General features: G+C 36.9%; 1 protein-coding gene across 3 annotated transcripts in view; it reads right to left on the bottom strand.

Annotated features, from left to right (window-relative positions):
* Positions 1-14,291, bottom strand: part of LOC125658979 (GRIP and coiled-coil domain-containing protein 2-like) — a 34,431-nt gene that overhangs the window by 15,851 nt on the left and 4,289 nt on the right. For 2 of the 3 annotated variants that reach the window (XM_056150126.1, XM_056150128.1), the window contains 12 exons: positions 13,906-13,990; positions 12,347-12,435; positions 12,079-12,183; positions 11,496-11,579; positions 10,885-10,989; positions 6,275-9,811; positions 5,753-5,875; positions 3,582-3,701; positions 3,032-3,220; positions 2,714-2,821; positions 1,668-1,793; positions 933-1,095 (listed from right to left, as the gene is read on the bottom strand). In XM_056150126.1, the coding sequence (XP_056006101.1) occupies positions 933-1,095; positions 1,668-1,793; positions 2,714-2,821; positions 3,032-3,220; positions 3,582-3,701; positions 5,753-5,875; positions 6,275-9,811; positions 10,885-10,989; positions 11,496-11,579; positions 12,079-12,183; positions 12,347-12,435; positions 13,906-13,990 (4,834 nt within the window). The remainder of the gene's footprint in view (positions 1-932; positions 1,096-1,667; positions 1,794-2,713; positions 2,822-3,031; positions 3,221-3,581; positions 3,702-5,752; positions 5,876-6,274; positions 9,812-10,884; positions 10,990-11,495; positions 11,580-12,078; positions 12,184-12,346; positions 12,436-13,905; positions 13,991-14,291) is intronic. The other variant, XM_056150127.1, reaches the window with a different exon arrangement.

Genomic DNA, 14,291 nt, shown 5'->3' with positions numbered 1-14,291 from the left:
ACAAACTTTCATATGAACAAAGGGTCTTAGCTTAAAAATTGAGATTTCCTCCAAATGGACCAAGTTCAACAACCTGCAATTTTTTCAAAAATGGAAGAAAATCAAAATCCTTCACCAGATGCACATCTTCAGTACCTATACAAACACTCCATAAAATAAGAAGGTCCTCACTTGAGAACTGTGGGAGGAGTTGGGCAGACAAATTATGTACCCTTCATAGAATATTATTTTCTAAATAGACTAAGTTCAACAACCTGTAATTTTCTCAAAAATTGCAGAAAATCAAAATCCATCCCACATGCACATCTTCAATACCCATACAAACACTCCACAAAATAAGAAGGCTCTCACTTGAAAACTGTGGGAGGAGTAGGGTGGACAAATTATGTACCCTCCATATAATGATTATTTCCAAATAAAGGGGCAAAACTCCTGGAAAAAAGGTCAAAATGGATCAAAATTGCAGTGAGATCCAGCGTGACCCACAAAGAAGCTACATGTACACAGCAAGTTTGAGCATCATATGTAAAAGGGAAATGAAATTATAAAGAGAAAACCTCGAACGGACGGACAGACGGTAAGACGGACGGATAGACAGACATCGCTGTACCATAATACGTCCCGTCTAAAGACGGGTGTATAAAAAAAAATGATGTAATATTTTCAGAAACAGGAAAATTATGTAAATAATGAAGAAAACTTTATAGTCCATTGCAAAATCATAAACCACGTCTTTTTTTTAAAAGCAAATAAATATCAATTGATATTATTACAATTAAACAATTATTTGCAAGCCTGTAGCAAATGATTTTGTGGGTAGAGAGGGGTAAATCTGAAATCCTTGTAAACATTTTGTGGGCATTTTTACAGGGACATGATATTACCTGTTTGGTCCTTGTCAACATTTTGAGGGTATATTTACAGGGACATACCTATCTGGTCCTTCAGAACCTTGCGTCTCTCTTCTAGTGTCTGTACCTCCCCTTTCAGGTCGGTAATGGCGGTGTCTTTCTCAGAAATGGTGTTATTCAAAGCCTGTACAGTTCTCTCATAGTCTGCGATCTCCAGGTCCATCATATTACTCTGATTGGCCTCCTTTTGAAAGTGAAACAAGAAAGTGAAATAAGATGTGTTGGTGTTACAATATGCTACTGACTCTACGAAGTCCTCCTCTGTTGAACTTGACATTAAAAAGATGAGACTAAGGAGCGAGATCAAACCATTGATGTCTGATAAAAATTTAAATTCAAAGTTAAGGGGGTGTGGTGTTAAAAACTCCAGTAAGTTTCTGTCATCCGACATCGATTACACTTTAGTGGAAAAAGAGAAGTTACTGTTAAAAACCACATACCACATAATATTTACATTTGAATGAACACTTAATGTACACTTTCATTTGTGAATAAACAGTAGAAAAGGTATAGAGTGTTATTTATACTCGTATGTTTTCAATTGTTAATTGATTATATTTAGCTTTATAGGGGGAAGGGGGGATTCTTGTTGAAAAATATGAGTTTAATTTTTTGTCTAACATTGAACTTTTCATCTTGCCCCTAAGGTTTTCAGAGACAAAGAAACGGACAAACCAAAAACTATATACCTCAAAAACTTCAATTACAAGGGCATAAAAACATTAAAAAGTCATAATTTGTTTGCGCTCTCTTCACCTGCTTGGCCTGCTCCAGTCGTCGCTGAATCTCCTGTACCTGAGCCTGGAGGCCTGTCACTACACTCCTGTGTTTCTCTCCTTCCTTCTTCAGTCTCTCCTCCGATTCCTGTACCTTACTCTGTACCTTTTACAATAAAACAACCAAGTCCTCAGGTCAACAGCAGTTTTAAGACATAAGATACTTCAAAAAAATATATCATAGAATTTTGTAAAACTATTTGTAAAGGTTTCAATATTGTCAAAAATTCATATTTAGCTCAAAATTTTCCCATGAAACGACCTTTATTTTTTAATCATTCACAAATCTTTACTTGAAAATTCAATATAAAAACATATAACCCAAATAATCTAAATCTTTCAAAAATGTCTTTTTATTGGTGCACATCATATATTAATGACTGATTGACATTGTTGTTCGATCAAATAGACAATCCCACTTAAATACAGCAAAATCCTATTTCCTTTGATGCATCCAAAATCTTGAGTGACCTATCACCTTGAAATGAAAATTTTCATTCCAAGCTAACCATAATGGATTACAGTAAAAATATGAATTTCTGCTGAGGCCTAACTTTTGTTGGTAGGAACACATCCAGCATTTCTAATCCCCCACATAGGTGAGAAAAATAAGTCCTTTTCCAGTATTTGACTACACATTACAGCTTTTGCACTATAAAATCTGTAAATTGAGTGGAGCCTAATGAATTCCTCTTCTCTTATGTGAAACATAAAAGGAATATCTTCTCTTTACCACGAAATACAATAAAAGGCCCAAGAACCTCTTCACAACTTGCTTTGAGGACCCCATTAACAACTGTAGAAGAGAAGGCATCTCCACACTCACTGTGAAGACCTCATTAACAGCTGTAGGAGAGAGGGCGTCTCCACACTTACTGTGAGGACCTCATTAACAGCTGTAGAAGAGAGGGCCTCTCCACTCACTGTGAGGACCTCATTAACAGCTGTAGAAGAGAAGGCCTCTCCACACTCACTGTGAGGACCTCATTAACAGCTGTTGAACAGAAAGCCTCTTGGCAGTCTCACCTGCTGTTTGTCTTTTATAACTTCCTCTTTCTGGATTCTATAGGCATCCTTTTCTTTTTCAGCTGATGACAATTTCTCTTTCAGTTCTGTAACAACAGCTTCCTGTTTCTGTGCAATGTGGAGTTATCATTAGTTTTGCAGTACTTACTTAGAAGTACATAAATCTTTAACAACTTTCTTTTCATGACACATGACATATTTATTTTAGCTTTATATAAACCTATTATTTCTCTATAATATTATTCTTCAATGTCACCTCTGAATTGATATGTACCTCTGCTTTTAGTTTATTCAATCTTGACCTTGACCTAGTTTTACCTTGACCTCTCCTTTCAGTCTGTCAACTTCCTTTGCAAATTGCTCTTTAGCCTCTTTATTTGTAGCCAATGTTTCCTTGATCTGAGCTAACTCAGAAATGACCTTCTCAAGGTCAGACTTGTAACTTTCGGACTCCTTTGCCTTTGAATCATGCTGCAACTCTAACTTATCAAACTTTTCCTGTAAAATCTGTAAATCATTAGAAATGCCAGTTTCATTGCTTGGTGACAATAGTGCTGTGAATCAACGCGCATCCAAAAAATACAAAAATAACTTTTTTGAAAAGATTTTTTAAGAAATACTTGATGACAATAATGTTGTGAATCTACAAGTATCTGAAAAACCAAAAAATAATTTTCTTGCAAAGATTTTTGTGCAATCGATTAAAATCAGATCTGCTCCAGTAATATTACGACATTACACAGTGCAACGTCATATTACCAGAGCGGATCAAAAATCTGATTTAAATCAAGATTGATTTTTAAGAACTCAGGATAACAAATCTTGATATGGTAAGGACTGTAGATCATGATGAGATGTAGGAACTAACCTGGAAATTTTTAATCTGCTCTACATCTGATTTCTGCGAGCTTTCAAGGGCTGACAACTGTTTCTGAAGATCTTCACATTTCTTCACTTGTTCATCCTTCTCTTTCATCAGCTCATCATTCTGTTGAGGGATGTACAAAAGTTTTGAATTAAGAACATAACACCAGCAGCCTAGTGCTGTACAAAGGTTTTAGATTAAGAACATTCTAATGGCAGACATGTGGTGTAAAACAGATTTTAGATTAAGAACATTCTAATGGTAAACAAGTGATGTAAAACAGATTTTAGATTAAGAACATAACACAAGCAGGTTTACATACCTAGTCATAAGTGTAACGTTTGTGGTTTACCAATCTAGCTATGAGTGTAACTTTGTGGTTTACCAATCTAGCTATGAGTGTAACTTTTGTGGTTTACCAATCTAGCTATGAGTGTAACTTTTGTGGTTTACCAATCTAGCTATGGGTGTAACTTTTTGGTTTACCAATTTAGCTATGAGTGTAACTTTGTGGTTTACCAATCTAGCTATGAGTGTAACTTTGTGGTTTACCAATCTAGCTATGAGTGTAACTTTGTGGTTTACCAATCTAGCTATGAGTGTAACTTTTGTGGTTTACCAATCTAGCTATGAGTGTAACTTTGTGGTTTACCAATCTAGCTATGAGTGTAACTTTGTGGTTTACCAATCTAGCTATGAGTGTAACTTTGTGGTTTACCAACCTAGCTATGAGTGTAACTTTGTGGTTTACCAATCTAGCTATGAGTGTAACTTTGTGGTTTACCAATCTAGCTATGAGTGTAACTTTGAGGTTTACATACCAAGCTGGGAATGTACATTTTAAATTTAAGATTTAGTAATAGTGTCACTTTGTGGTTCACTAATCTCGCTATGAGTGTATCGATCTAGATATGATTGTATGCTACTGATGCACAAGAGTTTCATCAAGGCCATCACTCCCCTTGAAGTTAAAACAAATATGGGGCCCATTCCCAATGACATAAAGTCACCCATTTTCCCCCAATTCATGATCAGAATTTCCCAAATGCATCTACAAATTGAAAATATATTGTACAATGTAAACTGGCAAAAACAACAAGAGGTACTGTGAGCAATGCTCACTAAGAATACCCCCCGCTTACCCCAATCTCCCAAAGGGTGTTGGTAATAGGTATAAACTACCTCTTTTCTGAGTGTAAAAAACAAATGGCATGACAAACCGAACCATATTGCTACTTCCAATGTCCAGTGTGCTTGACCTTTGACCTTTTGACCCCAAAATCGATAGGGAACATCTCCATCCCATGGATAGTCCATATATATGATATGGTGACTGTAGGTGGAAAGGATAACGCTTTAGAGCCCGGAAACCATATTGCTACTTCGATGTCCAGTGCGCTTGATCGTTGACCTTTTGACCCCAAAATCGATAGGGAACATCTTCATCCCATGGGTAGTCCATATGTATGATATGGTGACGGTAGGTGGAAAGCATAATGTTTTAGAGCCCGGAAACCATTGCGTCTACAGACGGACGGACGGACAACCCGATTCCAGCTCCAACTCCATCCCCCCCCCCCCCCCCCCCCCCCCCCCCCCCCCCCCACAACTTGTTGCGGGGGGTATAAAAATTATAGATTCAAGATCTGAATAAATAAAAATTTCAATATGTTGTTTTGTTATTCTTATGTTTTAAACTTTATTTGGATGGAAGAGACTGTAAGCTTAATTTCCTACATTTATCAAATATGACGACAATTTTCCCCAATTAAAGGGTACCCTGTACCAAAAAGCACTGTAACAGTTCTGTGACGACCTATTCATAAGTGTACCTTTCTGTGACAGCCTGTTTATAAGTGTACCTTTCTGTGACAGTCTGTTTATAAGTATACCTTTCTGTGACAGCCTGTTTATAAGTGTACCTTTTTGTAACAGCCTGTTTATAAGTGTACCTTTCTGCGACAGCCTGTTTATAGGTGTACCTTTCTGTGACAGCCTGTTTATAAATATACCTTTCTGTGACAGCCTGTTTATAAGTGTACCTTTCTGTGACAATCTGTTTATAAGTGTACCTTTCTGTGCTGTGATGGCCTGTTTATAAGGGTATGTTTTTGACTCACTTTGATAGTTTTTAGTGCACACACTGTGATTTATTTGCAAGCTTTTGAGCATACCTTGGATTTGAGTTGTCCAGCTTCTTTCTTGCTCTTCATGGCCAGAGACTTCAGTTTATTATACATCTCCTCCTTCTCCTTCAGCTTCTGCTGCAAGCTTCTATTCTCCTCAGTCGAGTCCTGCTGATTTCATACAAATTTGTATTAATTTCCCAGTGTTCAGGAATATACTTCTTAGACCATTCTTATCTTATAAAACTTACTGACTTCTGAGATCATCCCTTATCATGTAAAGTCAATCGACTACTGAGATCATCCCCATCATGAAAAGCTTATTATTCATAAAGTCATTGTGTGAATTGTCTCAGCTTACTTATTGTCATATAAAATAGAAACTATCTTCATCCCTTACTTATAAACATATAAGTCATAGAGACTATCACAAAAACTATATTTTCTCAAGTTTGTATTCTCGTGAAAATAAAAACCTCGCAATTTAAAATTCAATATCCTTCATGTTTTCTTCATATTTTCATTCATGGTGTGGAAATGAAATCAGAAGACTAAAATCAAAATGCCTACCTCAGATTTCTGTTGAGTCTCCTCTTCCTTTCCTTGGAAGTCTCGGAGTCGTGCAGTGAGATCCTCGTTCACAGATTGTAATTCCGCCATTTTTTCCCCAAAGGTTGATAGCTCACTTCTCAGCTCTTTCTCCGTTTCCTGTAGTCCGCTGTTTGTCACTTTCAGTGATGCCGAATCCTCTACTGCCTGCTCTAGTTTTGTTTGCAGGTCCTTCTCCAGTCTTGATTTGTCCTCCAAAGAATTCTTTAAGCTCTCACATTCACTTTGAAGCTCTGTAATGGTTGTTTCCATTGCATTCTTGTCCTCTTCTAATGTTTTAATCATTTCAATCTTCCTTTGAATTTCTTGCGACATCAAATTCTCATCTGAAGCTTTCTCCGATATCTGTCCCTTTATTTCATTTAACAATTCCTCCACCTCTGACTTTTGTTTGGACATTTCGTCTAGTTGACTCTTTAGCACCTGAATTTCCTCTTCTAAAGAAGCATTTTCTTTCACATTCTTACTAAACTGAATTTGCAGCTCTTGAAATTTTGATTCACTTTCATCTTGCTCACTTTTAAGTCTTTGAATCTCTGTTTCCATGACACTTTTATCAGACTCTTTCACGGAACACAAACTTTGAATTTCTTCTTCCTTCTGAGATAGAAGACTTGTGAAATTTTCTTTTTCACATTTGAGATTCTCCAACTCTGATGCCAATGCATCTCTTTCATTTTTAACACCACTCATGTCCTCTGAAAAAGTCCTAATTTCCTCTCTAAGAGTCTCACACTCAGTCTTTGATTTCCCACAATCCTCTGTCAACAATTTCACTTCCTTTACAAGTTTATCATTCTGATTTCTCACTTCTTCATACTTGTCTGTCAGTTCCTTTAATCCATCTTTCTTAGACTCCAAAACTTGTAAACAACTCCTCAAATTTTCAATTTCCTTGAGTTTTTCACCTTGGTCATCTTTAGTACTCTTCAAAGCAGTTTTCAAGTGTTCAACTTCCTGCAATTTATTTGTGTTTTCTGCATCAATTGCCTGTAACATGTTTTGCAGCTTTTCTATCTCTTCAATTTTACCGCTTCTTTCTGATTCTGCTGTTTGCAACCGAGTCTTTGCATCTTCCATTTGATTTATTTTCTCCTCTATGTCTCTCTGCAGTTCCTCTTTTTGTTGTGTCACATTGGAGAAATCTTCATTCAATCTTTCAACCTTTGCCGAAATTTCCTCTAATGAATTCTGAATTTCCAAGGTTTTTTCCTTCTCTTCTATTAACTTGGAATTTATTTCACTTTTCTCAGCCTCAATACACTTTACTTTTTCCTGCAGATCTGAAATTTCTTTCTGTGCATCTACTGTCTCTTTCTTCAACTTTTCAATCTCGTTATTGAGTTTCTGGACCAGTTCAGTTTCTACGCAGTCCTTTTCTTGCAACACCTTCTCTGCATTTTGAGTCACAGATTGAAGTTCATGTTTAAGACTTTCAATTTGCTGCTGATATTCCTGAGCACCGATAGAAAACTTTTCTAGCAATAACGCTTGATCATCTTTTTCTTTACTTAACTGCCTGACAGTTTCCAAAAGTTGAGATTTTTCGGTTTCCATCGCATCCAAGTCGGACTTCAGACTGTCATATTTCCCTGATATGTCTTCTCGCTCTGATTGTTCTTTACACAGTTCATTCGCCTGAGTCAATAACTCAGATTTCTCTTTCTCACAAACTTCAAAGGATTCTTTCAAACTTCTCAACTCCTCAGAAACATCCACAAACTTCTTCTCCACTTCTGAACTTTGACCCCTCACAGTCTCCACTTCCTGTTTTTTGTTTTCCACATCCTTTTCAAGTTCCTCCATCTTGGACTTAAGATCTGAGATTTCTGTTTGCAGCATTGATGTGGTTGACTCTCCTTCCACTTCCATTTTAGCTATAAACTGTTCATGTTTCTTACGTGCATCTGCTAAATTGTTGGACATTTCTAAAATCTTATTCTCCAGCTCTTCAGTATAAGCTTGCCTCTCTTTCACTTTCTCTTCCATTTCTTTGAAGGTTGTCTTGAAGTCGTCTGCTGCTTCTACAAGCGATTGTTTCTGGCTGTTAACTTCACTAATATCCTGCTGAAGCTCCTGAATTCTGCTCCTCAGTTCTGATTTCTCCCCCTCATTCTGATCAATGACTCCCTTCAAGTTAATGTTTTCTTCACTCAGGTCCTTTTCCTTCTCCTGAGCCAATTTGATAATCACTGATAATGACTCCTTTTCTCTCTCAATTGATTCCTTCTCGCATGCCATTGTTGCTAACTCCCTCTTAACAGCTTGAATTTCAACAGCACTGTCTCCTTTACTTGCATAGGCATTATCTAAATCTACTTTCATTTGACTTTTGTGAGATACAAGTTCGTTCAGTTTCACTCTCACTTTTTCCAACTCAGTGACTACAATACCAGGACCCTCATCAGATTCAAACACATCATCACCATCATCAATCGTCTCCTCTTCTTCATCCTCCTCTTTTGACTTTTCTGTCCTTTTCTCCATTCCCAGCATCTCCCTCACAAGATCCAGCTCTCCAAGAACTCTTTTTTCCTTGGCGTCTGCTTCATCGAGCTCCTGCATCATCCTGTTCTTATCCTCCTGCAACATGTGCATCATGTGCTCCCATTCTCCCAGCTGTTCATTCATCTTTTGCACATCATTCCTCAACATCTCCTTTTCTTCTTGTAATTCACTAACCTCATACGATAAGCTCTCATCCCTTGTAAGCATCCTCTTCATTTCCTGCTCTAGCTGTTCTTTCTCCCTTGTGACATGCTGTAACTTCTTCCTGACGTCTGTTGTTTTAGGAGTAGTTCCATTACCCTTTGGACTGGCCCTTCCATTTTTCTTTGTACCTGCTTTGGGCTTCTCAACAGCCTCTTTTTGAGATTCCTCCTCCTTTTCATTCTTGAGTTCATTAAGCTGGAATTGTAAGTTATCAATCTCACTCTGCAAATCATCTTTAAATCTCTGTTCACTCACACACAGTTCCTGAGACTTTTTAAGCTCCTCAGTAGTAAAATTCATTTCAGATTTCAGTTTCTCCATCTCCGATGAGGACTGTATCAACAGTTCCTCCTTCTTCATTACTTCTGCCTTGAACTTCTCCACTTCCACACTCTGCTCTTTCAGCTTTGTCTCCAAGTTCTCATTTTCAACTTTGAGCTCTTGACAAATTTTTTCGAGGTTTTCCACCTTCTGTATCATTTCCTCATTCTCACCAGTCTGCTTCATCTGTTCCTCTCTCTCCTCAAGCTGGGACTTCAGTTTCTCCACTTCTTCACCCAGACCCTTCACTTGGCCTTCCCTCTCAGTAGCCAGTCCTTCTGCCTGCTGCTTCTCGGTCTCTAGGGTCTGTATAAGGGTAGACAACTGCTGTTTCCCCTCCGTCAGCTGCTTTATCTGCTCCTCAAACTCTGCCTGACTTGTCACCTGGTGCTGCTTCAGCGACTTCAGTTTCTTCATCACCACATCCCTGGCATCCGACAGCACTGACACTTGTTCTTTCAATTGCTGCAAAATTAAACATATATTTCAGTGTCTCTGGAACTGACATGAGAGCAAAATTTATGTATTGCATTCAATCATGGTGGAATGCTCTATTCATCATTCTTTACATCACACAGCAGCAGTAATTTATTAACATGCTGTGTAGTGCATTAGCTTTGTGTGACCGAAATTTTACGCACATTAAAATGAGTAAATTTGCAGTATTCTATTATCTCTGCAATAAATGATAGCTATCTTAAATTCAGATTCAATGTTTTATGTTTACTCAGTGAGCATGACTGTGATATTGTTTGTTCTTCTACATGTATATACCTCACATTCTTCCCACAGTTAATCTTGATCTTGCAGCAGAAAATTTCACAGGATACTGTTTTGTTTTTCTTGGCCTCCTGTAGCTGGGTTTGTTCCGATTACACGGAGTATTACAAACAAACAATTCAGAATCTGAATTGTTTTGTTTACATCTGAATTGTTTTGTTTACATCTGCATTGTTTAGTTTACAACTGAATTGCTTTGTTTACATCTGCAATGTTTTGTTTATATCTGAATTGTTTTGTTTACATCTGAATTGTTTTGTTTGCATCTGAATTGTTTTGTTTACCTTGATTTCCTCCAGAAGCTGGGTTTGTTTACCTTGATCTCTTATAGCTGAGATTGTTTACTATGACCTTCTCCTGTAGTTGGGATTGATTGATTGATTGATGTTTTCCGCCACACTCAATAATTTTTCAGTTATCTGGTGGCGCCCAGTTTTTATTGGTGGAAGAGAGAACCCAGTTACAATGTACCTGGGAAGAGACCACCGACTTTCCGAAAGTAAACTGGGAAACTTTCTCACTTACCGGCACGAGCAGGATTTGAACCCGCGCTGACAGAGGTGAGAAGCCATTTGATTTTAAGCGCAATGCTCTAATCACTCGGCCACAGAGGCCCCCAATTGGGATTTTTACCTTGACCTCCTCCTGAAGCTGGGTTTGTTTACCTTGACCTCCTCCTGAAGCTGGGTTTGTTTACCTTGACCTCCTGTAGCTGGGTTTGCTTACCTTGACCTCCGCCTGTAGTTGAGTTTGTTTACCTTGATTTCCTCCTGAAGCTGGGTCTGTTCCTGCTCCATGAAGTGTACAGAGGAATTCAGAGTCTCATCCTTCATTTTCATACATTCAATTTGATCTTCAAGTTCCTGAACAAGAAATATCACAATGAACAAAGTGTCAATATCCTATAATACAGATAAAGGAGTCCATCACTGGCAGTCTCACTGCTGTAGATCACTTTTATTTCGTGAAACCTAATTTTCACCTGGATACAATGATGTGTGTATTCAAGAGCCTTTATAACTTTTGCAAATCATTTTTCATTGCTCAAGTCTTATATACGTGTAAGAGCTTATTTACAAGAACTAAATTTTTGTGATGGCTAGTCTTACAAAATTATGTGTAAATAATGTTCTCAAGAATAAAATGTGATAAATGTTACTTTGTTATAACGAATGGAATGTTAATGATATCATTAAAACCCGGTCTCCATCAATAAGTTTTCTAAACTTAATTTAAACTTTATCCACGAGGCAATTATCAAAAACAAAGAAATGCATAAATATAATTAATTTCCCCCCCCCCCCCCCGATGCACTAAGAGTTATATTCTCTTTGACTAACAGACAGCTGTTGAGAAGTAACTCCCTCACCTTCTTTTCCCGTTTACTAATAGACAGCTGTTTCATGACTTCTTCCTGATTTTTGTTGGCCTCATTTAGCTGACTTTCCATTTCCTGAATGAAATACAAAATAACACTTAAAATATATTTACAGGTAAATGTCGATTCTAAGCATACAACAGTATAATTTTTTTAAAGTCATATAATTGAAGTCCTTTATTTTACATAATCATTTACTCTACAACATCTTGCTCACTCAGTCACAAAAAAAAAAAATCTTAGGAACACGTAGAATTTTTCCTGTATGTTTTTGTCTAAAACTTTAAAACCTTTCTGTGGTCCTGTCCTGACTCCTGTCCATGTTGTGGTGTAAGGTAGATAATCTTTAAAATTCTGCTTTTCTGGTTGAGCATGTCTTTTAAGATTTTTAAACACACCACTATATTTGCACCATGCCTAATTATCTCCCCTTGGAAGGGAGCAAGGCTCCTCATTTGAGCACTCAAGAATCCTTTGACCTGGCAATACTTTGTGCCAAGTTTGGATGAAATTGTCCCATTAGTTTTGGAGAAGTTTTAGTTTTATTGACTACCTGTTCTATTGCTCTGCATACCTGTAACTTGTTGGCGGCCAATTCCTGCGAGGACTGCACAGCATTGTAAGCAGTCAACATTTCCTTCTTCTCACTTTCTAGTTCTTCAATTTTTGCCCTTAAGTCCTAATTTGATAATAATAAAATAAGTGGTTACCTTCTAAAAGGTGCTAATTTAAAAATCATGTTATATAAAGATTCCATCTGAGAGTGCTGATTTAACATTCCAAATCATATCATATAGAGCCACCAGTGTGCCATTTGTTATGACAAAGCATCAGGGTCTTACCTTAGTATTCTCATTGGTCCCAGCTCCACTACCCCTGCCTTCTCCTGGCTGTGCCTGGGATTCCAGCACTGTCACTTTTTTAGTCAATTCTAAAAACAAGATGTGTTTGTGAAACAATTCCAAAGATGGCCAAGGTCACAAGGGCAAATATCTTGGTACCAGTAGAAAGATCTTGTCAAAAGAAATGCTCATGTATAATATGAAAGCTCTAATATTTACCATTTAGAAGTTATGACCAATGTAAAAAAAATAATTAAAAGTTAAATGTCAAGGTCAAAAGGTTTAATACCAACGGAAAGGTCTTGCCACAAGGAACACTCATGTGAAATATCAAAGCTCTATCACTTATTGTTCAAAAGTTATTAGCAAGGTTAAAGTTTTCAAAAAGTAGGTCAAACTCCAAGGTCAAGGTCACGGGGTCAAAAATGTTGGTACCCACTGAAAGGTCTTGTCACAAGGAATGCTCATGTGAAATATCAAAGCTCTATCATTTACTGTTCAAAAGTTATTAGCAAGGTTAAAGTTTTCAAAAAGTAGGTCAAACTCCAAGGTCAAGTTCACATGGTAAAAAATATTGGTACCCACGGAAAGGTCTTGTCACATGGAATACTCATGTGAAATATCAAAGCTCTATCACTTATTGTTCAAAAGTTATTAGCAAGGTTAAAGTTTTCAAAAAGTAGGTCAAACTCCAAGGTCAAGGGGTCAAAAATGTTGGTACCCCCGGAAAGGTCTTGTCACAAGGAATACTCATGTGAAATATCAAAGCTCTATCACTTACTGTTCAAAAGTTATTAGCAAGGTTAAAGTTTCAGACAGAATGACAGAATTACAGAATGACAGACAGGACAAAAACAATATGACCCCCGATCTTCGATCTCAGGGGCATAAAAATAAATATATGTACACAACTGTTTCAACTTCCTTTCATATGCTAAAAAGAACTGTCATGAAATCAAGAATCACCAAGTACCAACTCCTTTACCACAGAATCGTTAATTTTTAAAGACAAGATTTTTGTGGTTTGTGAAAACAATATATGCCCTGTGCTTCTGGAAATAATACTGCCTGATTCATTGAGAGATGTTTATTCAATCTTTATATTGTGATTCATTATTCTTTGGAAATATGAATTCTTCGTAAAATTTACAACCCCAAACACAAAAGAAAATTACAATCCTACAATATATATTATTTTGCAGCATCATTTAACTTGCCCATAAACTTGTGTATAGCATTTTCTGAAGTGCTATGACTTGAAGCATCGCAATTCATATATTTAACATATTTTTCAATATGAAATTTGTTTTTTTATATTTCCATTCTACTTCCATTTTTGTCAAATTCTAAGTCATTAAAAATAGATACGTACTAAGATTCATACGCGCTGTTCACAAATGCGTCACATTCATGAGGAAATGGTTATCATTACAATTTGTAAAGACATCAAAGACAAAAACATTGGCATTGTAAATATTTCAGCATATGTGCAAATAGTGTTCTGAAGTTAACACAGATTGGATTTCCAGGGATGTCAGCGTAGCAGCTGTATATCTTACCTTCACATTTTGCCCTGGTTTTCTGCAGAAGAAGCATCTGTTTCTTAACAAACTTTGTCAAATCTTCCCGGGATAGATTGTCCAGCTAGAACATTACAACATCACATCACTACTTAGTCCACACTTAATGAAAATTCACTCAAAAACACGACATTGCTCATGTAATGTTAGTTAGAAAATATCTCATTCTGTTAACCTTTTCTTTTTAAAATTTTCAATATCATTCAAATGGTCAAATTAAACACTAGTCTTATGAATTACCATGCTTAGAGAACCTGTAACAACAGACATCTATAGCTGTTACAGATTACTAGATACAGAAACCGTAACAGGTACTTATAGGTGGTCAATCTAATTAAAATTACATCCTTCATGCCCCATATATT

The sequence above is a fragment of the Ostrea edulis genome, chromosome 9, assembly GCF_947568905.1.
Source record: "Ostrea edulis chromosome 9, xbOstEdul1.1, whole genome shotgun sequence".
Classification (NCBI taxonomy): Eukaryota; Metazoa; Mollusca; class Bivalvia; order Ostreida; family Ostreidae; genus Ostrea; species Ostrea edulis.
This window is presented reverse-complemented; position numbering and strand designations above follow the sequence as displayed.